This window comes from Balaenoptera ricei, chromosome 2 (genome assembly GCF_028023285.1).
Source record: "Balaenoptera ricei isolate mBalRic1 chromosome 2, mBalRic1.hap2, whole genome shotgun sequence".
Taxonomy (NCBI): domain Eukaryota; kingdom Metazoa; phylum Chordata; class Mammalia; order Artiodactyla; family Balaenopteridae; genus Balaenoptera; species Balaenoptera ricei.
The window spans coordinates 5017034-5034288 of NC_082640.1; the positions used below are offsets into that span (position 1 = coordinate 5017034).

The 17255-nt window shown below is 35.3% G+C and overlaps 1 protein-coding gene across 2 annotated transcripts in view; it reads right to left on the bottom strand.

The window, feature by feature from the left end:
- STAM (signal transducing adaptor molecule) overlaps window positions 1-17255 on the bottom strand; it is a 68298-nt gene that overhangs the window by 31056 nt on the left and 19987 nt on the right. For both annotated transcript variants that reach the window (XM_059910003.1, XM_059909993.1), the window contains exons 3-5: window positions 3732-3807; window positions 3555-3650; window positions 1935-2081 (exon numbers count right to left, since the gene is read on the bottom strand). In XM_059910003.1, coding sequence (XP_059765986.1) covers window positions 1935-2081; window positions 3555-3650; window positions 3732-3807 — 319 coding nt within the window. The remainder of the gene's footprint in view (window positions 1-1934; window positions 2082-3554; window positions 3651-3731; window positions 3808-17255) is intronic.

Below are 17255 nucleotides of genomic sequence, written 5' to 3' on the forward strand. Positions count from 1 at the left end.
TATTTTGTAAGATCTAGATGAAAAAAAGAAAAGTAACTCTGAACTGTACTACTGCTGATCTACATCCTGAATCCTTTGAACAGGAGCGTAGTCTCACATCTACACCAGTTAGCACGTAAACGCTCTTGCCAGTGTTCACTCCACTTCTGGTCCTTCAAAGCCTAGTCCGGACAGACACATATCTACTAACCTCAATATCAAACGGAAGGCAGGATCGTGTAGTGGAAGGAACACTGGACTGAGAGTCAGGAGGCCTGTGTCCTAGTTCCAGCTCTGCAACTACTAGCTGTGGCCCTGGGCAAGTCACTTAACCATTCTGGGTCTCAGTATCCTCATCTGTAAAATGAGGGGATTAGATTAGAGGATCACTAGAGTTGTTCCCACAACTATCTGAGATTCTAGGTTAACCAAACAAAGCTACGTATCAAACGGATCATTAACTCTTCTTCCTTCTCTTACAGGCACAAGTTCCTTTGTGGACTGAAATGCAGTTGTCACTTGCACTGAAAGCTGTCCTCAAGAGCAGTGCTGCTCAAAACAGTCATCGGGGGTCTTGTCAAAACGGAGGCAATGAATCCACTGCTTGGAGGCACGTCTCCACCCGTGAATGAGATGTGACAGTTCTCACAAGCTTCCAGGTGGTGATGACGATGGCCAACCAACCACACTGTAAGTAACAAGCTCCGGAACAGGGTCTCAGGATCCAGAACCTGCCATTCCACTAGGCAACTACACTCTTTGGTTCTCCATAGTGAGTCTACTCTTCGATAATTAAACATTGCTTCTATTGTCAAGGATATCTTATTATAAGATATCTTGGATTATTCTGCATAAAATTATTCCTTAATTATACAGATTTAGAAATTATTCTGAGGTAGTAAAAATGAGCTATCAATTATGAATGACTACTTCTCAAAGATGTAATTTATCATTGTAAAACTATTCATAAGCCAAATTTTTTCAAGTAAGAAGAAAAATACCCTCTCCTTCCTTCATCTCCAAAATATATTTCTAGGTTTTCACATCTCAAGAGTACTTAGATAAATTAGAAGTGCCTTGGGAAGAAAGTCTAGATAAGTCTGGATGAATCACTTCATAATTCCCTTGAAATGGTCAAAACCCTGAATGTGAGCCCTCTACAACTAAGAGTTTTCTGCTCATGCTTTCACATCACTCATTATATTCTACCCCAAGCCATACAGTGGGGAAAGACAGTGCAGTAAGTTACCACACACTTTAAGCCTGCTTAGTTAGCTGGGCATCCTAAAGGATGGTTACCAGAATAGAAAAAGAATAAAAGAGATAATCTTCCATTTTTTTTCCAATATGACATAAATTAGAGATTGAGCTCATTACATAAATAATTTTTTTTAAAGGCAAGTTAAGCCTTTCAGTCGATCATATTTATTAGGAAAAAGAAAGAAGACACTTACGTGCTGGTCAGATCTTATTAAGGGGAAGTTCTCTTCCCAATGACCCCCTTTTATCTCTCTACCATTTTTAATACAGGTGCTCATAAATTTCATAATCCAAAGAACCTCTAAGCACATCCTTAAATTTTAAGGAAACCTGATTTTTGAGCTGTCATTCTTTGTAGATAAAATTACAGCACAAAGAGCATTTAACAAGAATGTCAGTATTACCTAATAAAGCAATTTCGTCTGTATTATTAAAATTATATTAAAATTTTTTTAATTGCAAAAAGGTTAAACGAATTCATTAATAAAGAAGGAGAAACAGTGGGGAAATGGAAGTTGGAACACATTAACATTCCACTATATTTTTCTGGCAACTTTATATGCAAGATTATTATTATTAACAAAAATTCCTCTGGAGTATTAAAAACTACCTGGGTTTGGAGGCAAAAAAGAAAAATAAACATGGCTACTTCAGAGAAATGAACTGTAGCACACGCACAAATTTATATAAAATACCTGAGAGCCAATAGCTGGAAATGTAACACCTTGTTCCTTAAGGTTCTTAATCATTGCTGATATTAGACTAAGCTGTGGATCATTCTTAAATTCATCCGTCCATTCAACCATAAGAGCCTTTAATTTTTCACACACTTTAGGATGACCCTTAAAAATAGAGAAAAAAAATTAATAAAAAAGCACTAATTTCCTGGCAAATGATTTAATACAGATGCCGTAAATATAAAACTTATAAAGTGGTGCAGATCTCTTTTTAAATCATAAATTATCCCTAGCTATAGATGACACAGAAGAAAATACAGATGGTTACTAGAAATAAACTAGTTTTATTTCCACACTATGAAAAAAAATAGATGATACCATCACATACCTCATAACATATTAAAACACTAGATATATACTAACTTATATTGGAGGTCAGAAAGACAGGACTTTTCAGAGTATTTTGCAACTAAGCAAGTATTGTCTATGAGGAAGACATAGAAAAGTTTGTTTTCTTTTTTGCAGACCAACGAAAAATAAGTTGGAAAGAGAGAATAAATAGTACAATTCCTTTATTCCTAATTCCTGACTTTTAATGTGCATGGCTATGATTTTACCCAGTTACTTAATTATCTGAGGCTTGGCATGAGGTCCACTATATGCCGATATTCCTGGAAACTTCATTTCTTCAAAAGAACATTTCCCTCTTAAGTATAAAACCAATATGTTCACTGTAAAATATTTGAAAAATAAGGAGTTCTTTCTCCTATATGCAACTGTTTGCTTTTTAAAGTAGTTGTTCACGTTACTAAATACTGAGTACAAATCTTCAATTAAGGAAAATATTACATTAGAATCTCTTCATAAACCGTTGTACATTTTGATGGACATTCAGGACATCAAAAGAATGGTAAGTAATTAGCACAAAATACCTAAATATAACCGAATAACTGAATAAAGCAGAACAGGAAAAAATTATCACATAACCATGTTCTAAAGGAGTACAGAATTTTAAATTCTTATTTATGTACTATTTCCTACTAAAATCTGGAAATACTCATTTTTTCCAAAAAACATGAAGCATTTTCCCTTTTAACACTTAAAACATTTTTTTAATATATAATTATCCCCCCCAAAAAGGCCAGAAATAATTACCTTTAGAATGCATGAATTTTTACTGAGAAAGCTCACATATTACTTAGTAAATTAAAATTTTTAAATTCCTTAAATTGCTGGATTTCAATTTTTAACTCTACATTCAGTTAAGCAGATGACCACTGTGACTAAAACAAAAAATGGTTATAAAAACTGTGCCTAAAGTAAACTGGTACCTCTTAATCAGATAGAGAAATACACATATTTTTCATCAGAAGAAAGGAATGGTGAAGAAAAGAGGTTAAATATATTCTAATTTGGCTTGACCAAAACCAAATCTCCAAGTTATATAAATGTGTAGTCTCTTCAGCAAAACCTAACATGGACTTATACATGGGATAGACATAGCCTAGAAAGAGTTAAAAAAAAAAAAAAAAAAGCAGAGACTAGTCCTTTGTGATTTAAAATGTGAAGAACTGAACAATAAAATATATGAAGAAAGAAGACAGTGTTAATTCATTTCTTAGAAATAATGTTCCTTACCTTGTTTAATACGTTGCTTACTTCACTAGCAAAATCTCTTGAACATACTTCTAAGTGAAAAATTTTGCCACAATTTGATACACATGCTCCTAGAAGCTAAAAGTATAAAATAGGGAGTTAAAAGGGCTCGATTTCGGTAGACAATTTTGCGGTAGATCTTGAAATGAAACCACTCACAGTCAGAGCCTGCATAGCAACATGAGGATCTTTATGGTTCACCCTCCTCATAATAGACCGAAGACAATCTTTAGGTCTAAAAAATGAGAAATGTAACAATTAGTAGTACATTCTACTTTTTTCCCCCTTAACTATAAAAGGCAATAGACTATGATACAAAAGGGAGAATATGGTAGAGAAGTTTAATTCTTACTAATGACACAATTGAAAAACTGTACACTAAAAAGTTCCTTTAAATTTTTCAAACAAAATTAACAGGATCTCTTCCTTAATGATCACAGATAAGGCATTTTGGGCTAATTCTAGATGGAAAGTTTTGAAAATAAAATGACACACCAAGACTTCCACCTCCAGTCACGATGGAATAACTGGAACCAGACTTACACTCCTGTTGTAAATAATTAGAAAACTGGAAAAATATATTTAAAATACATTTGGGACATTAGGCCACAGGTAGCGCTGAATGATGATCTTTAAGAAAGAACACGAATTAGATAAACAGACATCTGCCTCAACTTTCTACCCAGGGGCACTTTCCAGGTACCGAAATAGGCTTCCTGTCTAAAGGCAGTTTCTGAATCTCAGCGCAGAGAAGTTGATCCCAGGAAGATGGCGGTGATCTCACTGAAGTGAGGGGACAGAAATCAGAATTCTGGCAGGCTGTGGGAGCTAGAATTTGCAGGACAGAGTAGAGGAGCTATATGAAGAAAGAGTGCTAGATACCTGCATGGGGTCCACTGAGGTCTGCTGCCCACCAGGCTGGACAAAAAGTGACTGAGAGCTCTACGTTGAAGGGTTCTCAAAGCTCACACAGCTGTCAGAGCTCATACCAAAGTGGACAGTCCTTGCAGCAGAGCGTTTAGGCCTTGGTGATGGGGCTACACCACCCCAAAAGACTATCCTAAATCCATCCAATAACAACTTAAAAAGCAAGCCACAGAAAAATAAAATTGATCCAGACGTAACCTCTAACAGAATCAAGTCCAATATTCTTTAACAGGCGTATGAAAAAAACTGGCATTCAACAATATAAAATTCATAATACTAAGCATTCAATCAAAAATTACCAGATGTGACACGAAGCAGGAAGAAGTGACACTTAACTAGGAGAAAACTCAGTCAAATGAAAATGTGGAAATTATATAAACTATTTTAAGTATGCTCAAGGATGTACAAGGAATCATCAACATAGCAAAGGAAAGAAGTGGTATACAAAAAAGAACCCGATAAAACTTCCAGAGAAGAAAAATATATAAAATGAACTAATTAATTAAGTAATTAACTAATTGGATGAAATTAACCTGATAGAAATGGAAGGATGTATCTAATAAGGGATTAATATCCAGAATATATAAAGGGGTCCTACCTCTCAATAACAAAAAAATAATAATCCAATTCAAAAATGGGCAAAGGACTCAAACAGACATTTCTCCAAAGAAGATATATAAATGGCCAGAAAGCACATGAAAAACCGCTCAGCATCATTAGGGAGCGGCACATGAAATCACAGTGAGACACGATTTCGCATTAAAAAGGAAGAGGCAACCAGCCGGGGATGTGGGGAAATAGGAACCCTTATGCATAGCGGTGCCCACAGCGATGCGAAACGAAACGACGTAGCCACTGTGGACAAGTCTGACAGCTTCTCACAAAGTCAGACATAAAACTGCCCCATGACCCAGGAACTCCACCACTATGTGCTGAATACGCACATAAAAGAACTGAAAGCAGGGATTCAAGCAGACATCTGTACATCCATGCTCAGAGCAGCATTATTCACAACAGCCAAATCTCCACCAACAGACGAACGGATAAACAAAATACAGTGCAATACTATTCAGCCTAAAAGAACGAAATTCTGACACATGCTACATGGGTGGACCTTGAAGACATACTTAGTGAAATAAGCCAGACACAAAAGGAGAAATATTACATGGTTCCACTTATATGTGGTACTCAAAACAGGCAAATTCATGGAGATACAAAGTAGAACAGAAGTCACCAGTGGCTAAGAGAAGGGGGAAGTGGACAGTTACTATTTAACTGCATACATACAGAGCTTCCATTTGGGATGGAAGTTTAGGAAATGGACAGCTAGCTGGACACACACATACAAAAGAAAAAACAGTATCAAATGATCAGAACAACATTGAGCCCTGGGAAAATTGGCCAGTAAGAATAATTGTCCTAAAAAATTTCTTTAAGAATTGAAAATGCAATTACTAATGATAAACAGAAAAAAGTCATTTTTAATAGGAGATATTAGAATAAAAAATAAAATTTCTGTTTCTAAGGCTGTTTCACTGCCTGTTGGGAAGCCTTCCACCTAAAGAGCATGGAAAAAAGAGGGGGAAAAATTGTATTTATGGGATACTTATTATATGTCAAGCATTCAACTCATGATTCTGCAGCTCTTATTCTACTGATTTTGTATTAAAAGTATCTAAAAGCAGCATCATTAGACTGAAGAAATAATATAACATTATTTAGATTTTGCCTTTTTTACACTTGGACTTACTTTAGGAGCCAGAATCTGTGACCTCATGCTAATTTTTGCAGTTGTGAAAAGCATGTTGACAAACACAAAATTATCATTTCAAAGCACTGTCAGAGGCCAAATTATCAAAATACTAAAATTAAAATCATTAAAAAATAATGATCCAAAGATGATTCAGCTCAGTGAATAAAACATTTTAGAAAATAATCCTCAATACTTGCTTTACCACCAAATTTTAAATGAAATTTCTGACATATTGTTCATAAACCACATTCTTTTTTTTTTTTAAAGAAAGAAATCTAAACTGTGGTGACTTTTGGAAAAGAGGATGGAGATAGGGGCTTTGAAATGGAAATTTTTACTTTTTATTTCACTCATTTCTATACTGTTGAAATGTTTAACCACAGCCAATTTTAAAAACCAAGGCAAGGACATGTCTGGAACCAAAGCAAAGTTGGCTATTGCATCCATAAAAAGGATAATGCCCAAAAAAGCCAACTAGAATGTTTATAAGTCCTGACGAACACTTTATGTATGCCAACAAAGCAATATCTTTTTAGGTATAATAAGCTAAAAAACAAAATCCCTTCAGAACTGTGTATAAAACTGGCGCTATTAAACAACAGAAGTGACCCACAAAAATCTAATATTTAACGACCTCATTCTGTTCCGTGTTTTTTTTTTCAATTCAGCTTTTCAGTATTTCCACAAAACGATAAGTAAAATACAGAAGTGAAAGTATATTTATATACATTTCATTATAAAACTTACAATTCAACAAAAAATTATAGCTAAAATATTCTTTTTAAAAAGGTTTAAGAGTTATAATTGAATTTAAAGGAGGTGTCCTATGGCTATTATCCTCTCAATGACAAATGAAAATGGACTACAAATACAGTGTCTGTGTGATTTATCATCTATACGAGCACCCCTTTGAGAGTGAAAGGGGGTGTTAACCAGGCGTAATACAAGAACAGCAGGCACAGAGTGAAACTATCCAAGGGAAATTGGATGCAGGGTCACCCCAGCCAAAACTATGTTCATCCAAACATTATCTTTTTATGCATAGATCTCGGACACGTAGTTCATATGAGAGTGAGAAAAAAAGGCAGTACTTCCATCTAGTTGTGGCTTCTACTGTCTTTTCCTCGAATCCTAGACCAGACAAGAAAACAGGCTTTTCATGAATGGACACAGCTGCCTCGGCATATGTCAGCTCTAATGAACTAAAGCATCAAAGTCAGTTTCATTATTCACAACATTACTCCAGGCCACCTCAATACACTGTACTGTGGGCTTCCACGAAAAGAAAGTTTTAGGAGGGGGCTCTTCTCCTCTAGACCCTCTCACTCCAGCTCCCCTCTCTCCACACCACTCTCCATCTTTCAGGTTCTATGTCTTCAACATGGCCAATGCTCAAGAAGAAGTCATTGAGCTAAATGGGAAAGACACGAATTTTCACTGTTGTACAATAGTTAGTATTTAGAATAACTGAATAATCGTCATTATAAAGCTCTATTTGTTACCAACTTCTGCATCTTCTGCTGAGTTTGCTTTCTATGTGGAAAATGTACATGCACTCGCAAAATCTATTTCTGAAAAATTCCGTGATGAGGGGAAAATGCACAATAAGTGGTGCTGGGAGGAGCACAGGATGTGAGGAAAGGGACTGTTGAGACATACGAATGAAGTATTTTGTAAAATTACCTGCTAAGATAAAATCTGCACGTGCATTTAGAGAAGTCTACCAACGGTTTCCACCACCAACCTTTTGTAAAGGGTAGTCCAATCCTGATCTCTCTCAAAACCCTTCCCAAAACTCCATTCTGGTATTTAAAACATTCTGTAAGACTCATCCTCTCTCTGCCTTATCTTGAGATGCGAAAACAAAAAGATAGGAGAGGTCAAGGATACACACAAGAACAAGGAAAGAACTCTCTCACCCTTCCCAGTTTTCCAACCCCAAAATAACTCTCTTAACTTACCGTGTGATAAATGACCATACCACAAATCACACCACTGTAAAATGTAATGGAATTGTACTGTTTCCTGAGTTTCCAAAGTTAAGGATAACAAGGCAACAATGGCAGTTAATCAATTTTCTTTGATTAGGGAGTTACTGTTGCAGAACATACTCTGTCATCTCTCAAATATGCTCAATACAGGCAACTTCTCCTCAATTACTGAAGCAAAACTGTTATGTTGAGCACCAGGTGAAGACGATGGCTTGTATATTCAGGGTCATGTTGTTTAAGATATGTATACTCTGAGCAAGAGTCATACTCAGTGCAGGGAGATATACACACTCTGTAAGAGAAATAGGAACTGGAATTTAAGACAGCACGTAGAGCTCAGTAAATGGACAGAAGAACAAGTTTTGAAGAAAAATAAAATTGAGGGGGCTGCGAAAGAATACAGTTAAATTCAGTAAGTTAAACATGCATAGGAATGTAGCTCAGATCTAGAGTTAAGAGGACCAAAGAAAACTAAAACTAATTTTGCATTCCTACAGTTCTCTTTTCAAAGAATAATGAAATTTCAAATCTCTTTGAATAGCCCTGAGTACATTTCCAAAACTGTCACCACATTATTTATAAATGTCTATCTACTTGTAGGTATGTTGCTGTACAGTTATGACAGATAAATAGCTCAGTATTCATCTCTAGTCACCAGTTAGTGACATTACCTGAAAAGGTCTTTCCATTAATATATAAGGGGAAAGCCAAAAATATTCAATGATTTTGTTGGATAAAGGAGTCAAGATTTGTGAGATCTTATGCTTTGTATAAGTTTTTAAAAGTCTCTTATTTAAAAATATGTCTCATCTCTACATCTTAATTGAAAAGTACTTTTGTATTATAAAGATAACAGGTTAAACTGTGATGAGATTTTATACGCTTGAGGAAATTATTACCATTGAAAAGGCAGTGAATTCAAATACTAATTATTGCATCTATTACTAAACCAATGATTTTAGATCAATCAAATTTTCAAAATGAGGATACCACCTCTTTATTATCCCCCTCACGGGGCCTGACAGAAGAACAATAGGACATTTTCTTTAAAGTATTGTAAATATAAAAGAAAAGCAATATAAAAAAAAAATAACAGTGTATAGCACAGTTCACGAATGTGCTTGCACGGTTAACCTCTCATCACCTTTGAGGCAGGACTGAAGAGGTACAAGGATACTAGCAGTCTGTTTCTAAATAGGGGCAGAAAAATTCTTGCAGTGTAAGACTATCTGGCGTATCACATCTCTGGTCCCCGCCTAATCAATGTCAGCAGTAACGTCCTGTCAGTGTGACAACCAAAGCCACCCCTAGCAGAGCAACACCACCGGGCTGAGAACTGCTGCTGGACAAGAGCAGCGCTGTGATTCAGAAGAAAAAGATGTGAGGCTTGACAGACCTCATCTGTAAAAAGGGGCTTAAACGCTTCCTGTTCAGTATGTTATTACATTACTCCCAGAATCATGCCAGGGACTTAGAGACACTCCATGTTAGTTCTAGAAAGCACAAACATATTCTTCTATCAAGTTACTTTTACAACCTTAGCTTTCAAAGCTACTTTAGAGTGATTTAAACTTTACATTTTCTTTTACATGCTATAAAAAGTGCTTTACTACAACTTACAATTCAAGGATATATGTATGACCGTATTGTGGAGGGGGGAGGGGATATGTGTATGTATAACTTTTATAGGTCTTAGTACCCAGCAGGCATACACTAAAAGATGTGGGACCTCAAATCTTTGCTGAACAAAGTAAAAAAAAATTTTAATTAACAGAGAATATAAACCCTCCTTGAATACTAAAGGGAGTCTAATATATAGAGGGTGGCTTTCAAAAGCATAAAGGCATTACATTAACTACAAAAGAAGTTTAATATTATAAAATGCAAAAGAAATCAGAACTGAAATGAATAATAACTGTATATTCAATGGCATATTCAAAGTGCATATTTGATTCATAATATACATTACATAAAACACAGTCTACAGAGCACAAGGGGGAAAAGGGCAAAACACTGAATACAAATATCAAATTCTGATTCTGAGCTTGTTAAACAGGTATTTCTTATGAGATAACTGATGGAACATGAATATAGCCTACAAATTATGTTATTTGGCTATTTAAAGAACAAGTTCATGTGCCCGAAGGACTTCATCAGAAAAGGAGGTAAACTTCTACATACTAAATATTGAGGGTTAACGGAAGTATAGATAAGTCACTGAATACTTAAATTTAGTAATATTTTGAGTTTCCTAGATCATATAACACTGGAGTATATTTCAGTCAAACAGAACACAATGTAATATAACATATGGAAGAGAGAGGAATCACTAAAAACTTAATAAAATTGGTATATCTTGACTCATGATTTAAAAATTTTTTTTTTAATATTTATTTATTTTTTGGCTGCATCAGGTCTCAGCTGCAGCATGAGGGATCTTTCGTTGAGGCATGTGGGCTCTTTGCTGCAGTGCGCAGGCTTCTGAAAAGGCTATAACATACTATATGATCCTAATTGTATGACATTTTGGAAAAGGCGAAATTATAGAAATAGTAAAAAAAAAAAAAAAAAAAAAAAGAAATTAGTGGTTGTCAGGGGTTCAGAGAGAGAAAGGAGAGGGATGAATGGGGGGAGCACCGGACATTTTAAGGATGGTGAAACTACTCTGTGTGATACTGTAATAATGTATACGTCATTATGGGCTTGTCAAAACCCATAAAACTGTATAATATAGAGTGAGTCTTAATGTAAACTATAGACTTTAGTTAATAATAATGTATCAATATTGGTTCATTACTTGTAACATATACCACACGAATGCAAGATGTTAATAATAGGGGAAACTGCATATAAGGGGTGGGAGTGGGTTATGGATTTCTTCGTACTATCTGCTCAATTTTTTTCTAAACCTAAAATTGTATTTAAAAAAACACAAAGTCTATTAATTATAAAACAAAAAATGAAACCATAAAGAAAATATGAGATAATTCTACTAAAACCCTGGAGAAGGAAAGTCTCGTATAACTCAAAATTCTAAAAACCATAAGACTGATAAATTCAGCTATATAAAAATCAAAAATTTCTAAATGGAAAACAACAAAGTCAGAAGAATAATGGAAGGAATTCCCTGGCGGTCCAGTGGTTAGGACTTGGCGCTTTCACTGCCAGGGCCTGGATTCGATCCCTGGTCGGGAACTAAGATCCCACAAGCTGTGCGGCGCAGCCATAAAAAACAAAAAACAAAAAAGAATAATGGAAAAATATATGCAATTCATAAAACAGACAAGATACGTCCCTAACACATCAGGGACTCCTAGAAATGAGGAAAGGATAGATACAGACAGTTCACAGAAAAGGAAGCACAAACAGCTCTTAAGTACAGAAAAAGATGTGCATCCCAGAAAACGATAAGAATGTGCCTTTGACTCTGGAAGACCACCCACCTCAAGCCTCTTCACCTTTATGGAAAGGGCTCAAAGGGAGCCCCGACCACTCCTTCCCAGGACTCCAAGGTTCCTTCTGCAGAAGTAAAGACCAAGTCTTGGGCACCCAACTTTCTCTACTATCCAGTAATTGAGAACTTGAGAACATATGCCTGTTATTCTTGTTTAGACCAGTCCCTACAAGAAGCTCCAGACTATCCTCTCCATCATTAAACAGCTCTGCATATCCATTACTCCCCAGCTTCTGAAATCTTTCCACTGGATCCTCTAGAAGTCACAGCCCATGATCAACAAAAGGCCCTACCCCTGGTCCTTTTGCTCTACAGAAAACTGGCTCTCCATAACACTTCTCCTGCAGCCACCTCAAGTGGTAGCTTTCTGTCTTCCCACGGCTCTTGTACCTCCTAAATGAAGGGTCCTCTTTGCTCCCTTTGCTACTTCGAAACCATTCTCCCTCCCTCTTTCCTAAATAAAACAGCCCAGTTCTGATCTTCTCATTTAAAAAAACCTCACTGCCCCCTCATCTTTCAATGATTGTAACTCCTGGCTCACTGCCACTCTCTCTAACGTTACGTCTGTCTTAACGGAAGTGATGCTTCCAACACCCTTGGCTTTTTGACTCCACCTTATTATTATTAACCGTCAAGGTCACATCCTAGACCATGTCATTACCAAAAACTGAAAACCCTCTGCAAACTCAATTTCAAGCATTGCAACTATCATCTTCCATGTTTCTAACTCACTCCCTCTCTTTATACCCAGCTCTGTGCTTGCTTAGGGCGACTCACCTCTGCTCCAGCTAGTCTATATCTTTCAAGTTCTTAGAAAGCGCCAAGGGTCCTCTACCCTGCAGCATTCACGTGAAGGCTATTCCCTCTGCCTGGGACCTCTGCTTGCAGCTCTTTGCTTCTTCTCAACTTTAAAATCATCGCATAAGTGTTATCCCTCACGCCTGTGCTTCCCTGAAAAACCTAAGTAGGTCTCCCTTTTATTCTCCACTAAAGCCCTCTGCTCACTATCTTCTTAGACCATTTCCTGTTTATTTCTATCGTCCACTGGCAAACTGTTACCATAGCTGATGACAAAGGCTGTTCCTGCTTTATCCACCACTCTAGACCCAAAGCATGATACCCAGCCAGTACTCACTGTTTGTCAAATAAAAGCAAAAACGACTGATACAAAAAGGATGAAATGAACTGAAGTAATTCTGTGACATTAAGAAAGTGAAAGAGACCGGGAAATCAAGATCACGCTTTACAAAAAAGACTTTAATTTTATTCCTGCTATAACTCTTCCCCTAGTTTAAATTACATTAAAAAAAATCCTAAATATGAATCAGATTCTCATCTGTTAACTAGAAAAAACTAGAGTACCTAGAGCTGTTGTGATGATTAAATAAAATGTTTATAAGGCACTTAAACAAGACCCAGCAGATAATAAGCAGTCAATAAATGTTGGCTATTATCCTTAAAAGATTTTAAAACCTAAGGCCAGTAAATTGAGGGTATGATTATTACAAAACATATGTTGGAAGAAATCTGTTCCTAGAACTGATGCTGCCCTTCCAACTTGAAGAACTCTAGGTCAGAGATTACTTTTCCCTTAAAAAAATCAGGACATATTCTATCAACCTCCAGCTAAAGGTCAGAAATAGTCAAAGCCCGGGTCCAGGACAAGACAACATAAAGCCAATGAAAAATATTTTTAACAAACTGTTTCCCAAAGGCTTATATTTATATTTTTCATAAAATATCAGTAATGACTATCATTTTCTCCTTCTAATTCTGTACGAATAAATCAAAGACTTACTATCCAAATAGATCCCTTATCCAAGTAAAGAAAAAAGTTTATCACTTTGTCCACTCTCAGTCAACTATATTTTTGTCTAAAGCTAAACAAAGACAGTTGAGACAAAAAATAATAGCACAAATTAATCTGGATGTCAATTACAGAGTTTTAATTTTAACTTTTTATTGCGGATAATCAACACCTACCCTCACATCTATTTTTTATATATGAAATTATAATCAAATCAATCAAAACTAATAGACAAAAGCTATTTATTATGAGAAGCTATTTATTATTTATTTATTATTATTTATTATTAAAGAAAACTACTACTATTATTCTGAAAGTTCTCTTGATTCTGAACAGAGACTCTTCAGTCCCTCATATGACATCATTGGCTAAGCATTTTTCAGTACTTACGACATTGGAACTGCACACTAAAAATCACGTGAATATCTTTGGAAGTCAGAAAAAAATGTTCAGAATTTTTTTTAAAGTTTTAAGTCCAGCATATTCAAACATTTCAGGCTGACAGGATATATTAAGGAATTAAGTAATTACAAATGCAGAATAGTGTATAATATGCTTATTGTCTATTAAGGCAGGGAAAAGATACTCGTATTTGTGTAAGAAACAATGGAAAGATACAAAAGAAACAGAAGTGGTTACCTATAGAGGATGGGGGAGGGAAACAGGGGCAGAAGTTATTAGACTTCTCAATGTTCATCTTTTTAAACTGTTTTAAATTTTGAGCCATGTGAGTATCTATTTTTGAAACAAAAAAGTATATATTTCATAAGCATAAGTATTTCTTTAATCAACAAACATAAATACACACGTATGTGTGGCTCAAAGAACAGTAAGTTTTTTTTTAAAGAGGAAGAATTAAAGAGGGTTTTTCAAAATACTGCTGGAACCATGTTTCTGGGTCACAGTTCTCTGACCAAATGAAATTTCACAATAATTGGCTCTTCATTTCCCCTTAAAAATTGAGAATATTTTCCAAACAACCATAACTCCAAAACAGATGACTCGAAAAAAAGAAAGGAAGGGAGGGAGGGAGGGAGGAAGGAAGGAAGGAAGGAAGGAAGGGAGGGAGGAATTTTTTAAAAAGGGCCAAAAGGATTTTTAAGTATTATTTTCTTAGGGAAGAAAGACTTTAATATAAGTTACTTTATGCACTAAATAATTCTACAATATATTGCTGGTTACAAATCATTTTGTTTAAAAAAGAATCTTACTGAAATAGAAATGCTTTTCTTAAAGTTCCCTCCACCATCCCTAAATCCGTCCTCTTAAATAGATCTGTATATTTTATAAAATTACAGATTAATACCATATGGCAATTTTTAAAAAAAAAAAAAAAAACCTAGACTGTTGCCTAGTATACAAATAACCTGATGAACTGCATTCCAGTCCATTAACGCCCCTCTACTTCAACCTGCGCCATCTACATTTGCCTCAGGAAAACTCATGTCTCATTTTCCCTCTCACACCAATGACATGTCTCAATCTTTTCTAAAGCACACCAGGTACCTAGAATACTTCACTGACAACCTACAATACCGGTTCAATATTCTCATGCTACCATCAGCAACCCATACTAAACATATGTATCTAGATTCCTAGACAACATAAACCTGATTTCCGTAAGTCTTCCATATAACTAATATGAAATGATTTAAAAAATTAAAACCAAACTGTAAGTGGTTACCAGGTTCTGGGGAAGGGAGAAGTGGTAAGTTGTTTAACAGGCAGAGCTCACTTGGGGATGATGAAAAGATCTGGAGATGGATAGTGGTGATGATCCCACAACAATGCGAATGTACTGAATGCCACAAACTTAGGTCAAAGAAAATGTTTTCATGTATAATAATACACTTGCCTTTATAATAATGCAGTCATAAAATATTTTTATTACTTTTTTATGGAGAAAGGGAACCAGGAAGACACAAGTGCTGACGGCCCATGAAAGTCAAAATGTGGCCCTGATGCTTACTTCCTACTATGAAATCATCAAAGTACAGCAAGAAAGTGAAAATAATGAAAATACAACTGGATATGTATGCAAAACATTACTTTTAAAGAGAAATCACACACATAAGCAAATTTTGTGGGTTTGATTTTTTTTAAACCCTATAATATTAGAATGGCATCTCAATTATTACACAATCCTTTTCAAACAATTCTTAATATTAACAAGAGCTATAAAGAAATGTCACATTTCCATAAACAAACAAATAAATGCTTGGAAATTAACTTAATGAGAATTTAAAGGAACTAGAGAGCAAGTATTAAGGAAGATAAAATAAATGAAAGAGAAAAAAGGAAAAGAAGGGAAGAGGAAAGGAAAAAATATTGATTAAAAATAAATAGAACTACCTCTCATTATTTAAATTAGCAAAGCTGAAAACACTTCCTATGTAAATTCATAGATTTAGCATAATGTCAATTAAAATCTCCAAAGTATAATGAAACACTAAGGAAAAATACTGAGAAAGAATATGTTGTCTAAAGTAAATTTGAAAAAATTAAAAAATGAGGATGTATCTAAACCTACTGATACTAGACAACAACAAAAAGCAAATAGAAAACAATTACTTAAAGCTATAAATTAGTACATTTTAAGTATACAAGGACAACATGGATGGAACCTTGAAGGCATTATGCTAAGTGAAATCAGTCAGACAGAGAAAGACAAATACTATATGATCTCACTTATATATGGAATCTAATAAAGTCAAACACATAGAAACAGAGAACAGACTGGTGGTTGTCAGACGGGTGGAGGGGTGGGCAAAATGAATAAAATGGGTCAAAAGGTACAAACTTCCAGTTATAAGTAAGTTCTGAGGCTGTAATGTACAGCATGGAGAGTACAGTTACAATACTTTGTTGCACATTAGAAAGTTGCTGAGAGAGTAGATCTGAACAGTTCTCATCACAGGAAAAGACAGGAAAAAAATAACAAATCATCATTTCCAGTATAATAATGTTAACATGAAGAAAAACAAATTGATCTCTTTAAATCTTCATGACACATCATATAGGATTTTTAGGTAGGTTACAAATTTATTTTTTAACTAGAAAAATATGTAATATTTCTAGTAATGAAAGGGAGTTTGTCCTTTCATTTCAAGCAATTAACCAAATTATTATAAAAAGTATCTACAAAATGAAGACTACCAAACTAAAGATAAAAAGAAAACTGATGGAGTGAAAAGAGAGAGGAGGGACTTTGCAACTGGAATGCTAGATAAAAGTTTTATCTCCAAAATACACAGGGATGGAGCTAGGTCGATACCTAGTCCCCAACAGACAAACTGTCACAAAATATCATTTTAATCAAAAAGAGGCAGGTTTGACATAAATACACTACCATGTGTAAAACTGATAGCTAGTGGGAACCTGCAGTATAGCACAGGAAGCTCAGGTCGGTGCTTTGTGATGACCCAGATGGGCAGGATGGGAGGGAGGTCCAAGAGGGAGGGGATATATGTATACATATAGCTGATTCACTTTGTTGTACAGCAGAAACTAACACAACATTGTAAAGCCATTAAAAAAAAAAAAGAGGCAGAGGTGTACCCACTTAACCATGCACCTGATACTATTATAAACACTTTATATATATTAACTAATCTAACACTCACAACAAGCCCCCTATGAAAAAGATACTATTTTTATTCTCATGTAGCGAACTAGAAAAGGAAGTTCCTATTTACCCACCAGTGACAGCTAAGCAGTCAGAGCCAGGATCTGAAGGCAGGCAGTCTCACTC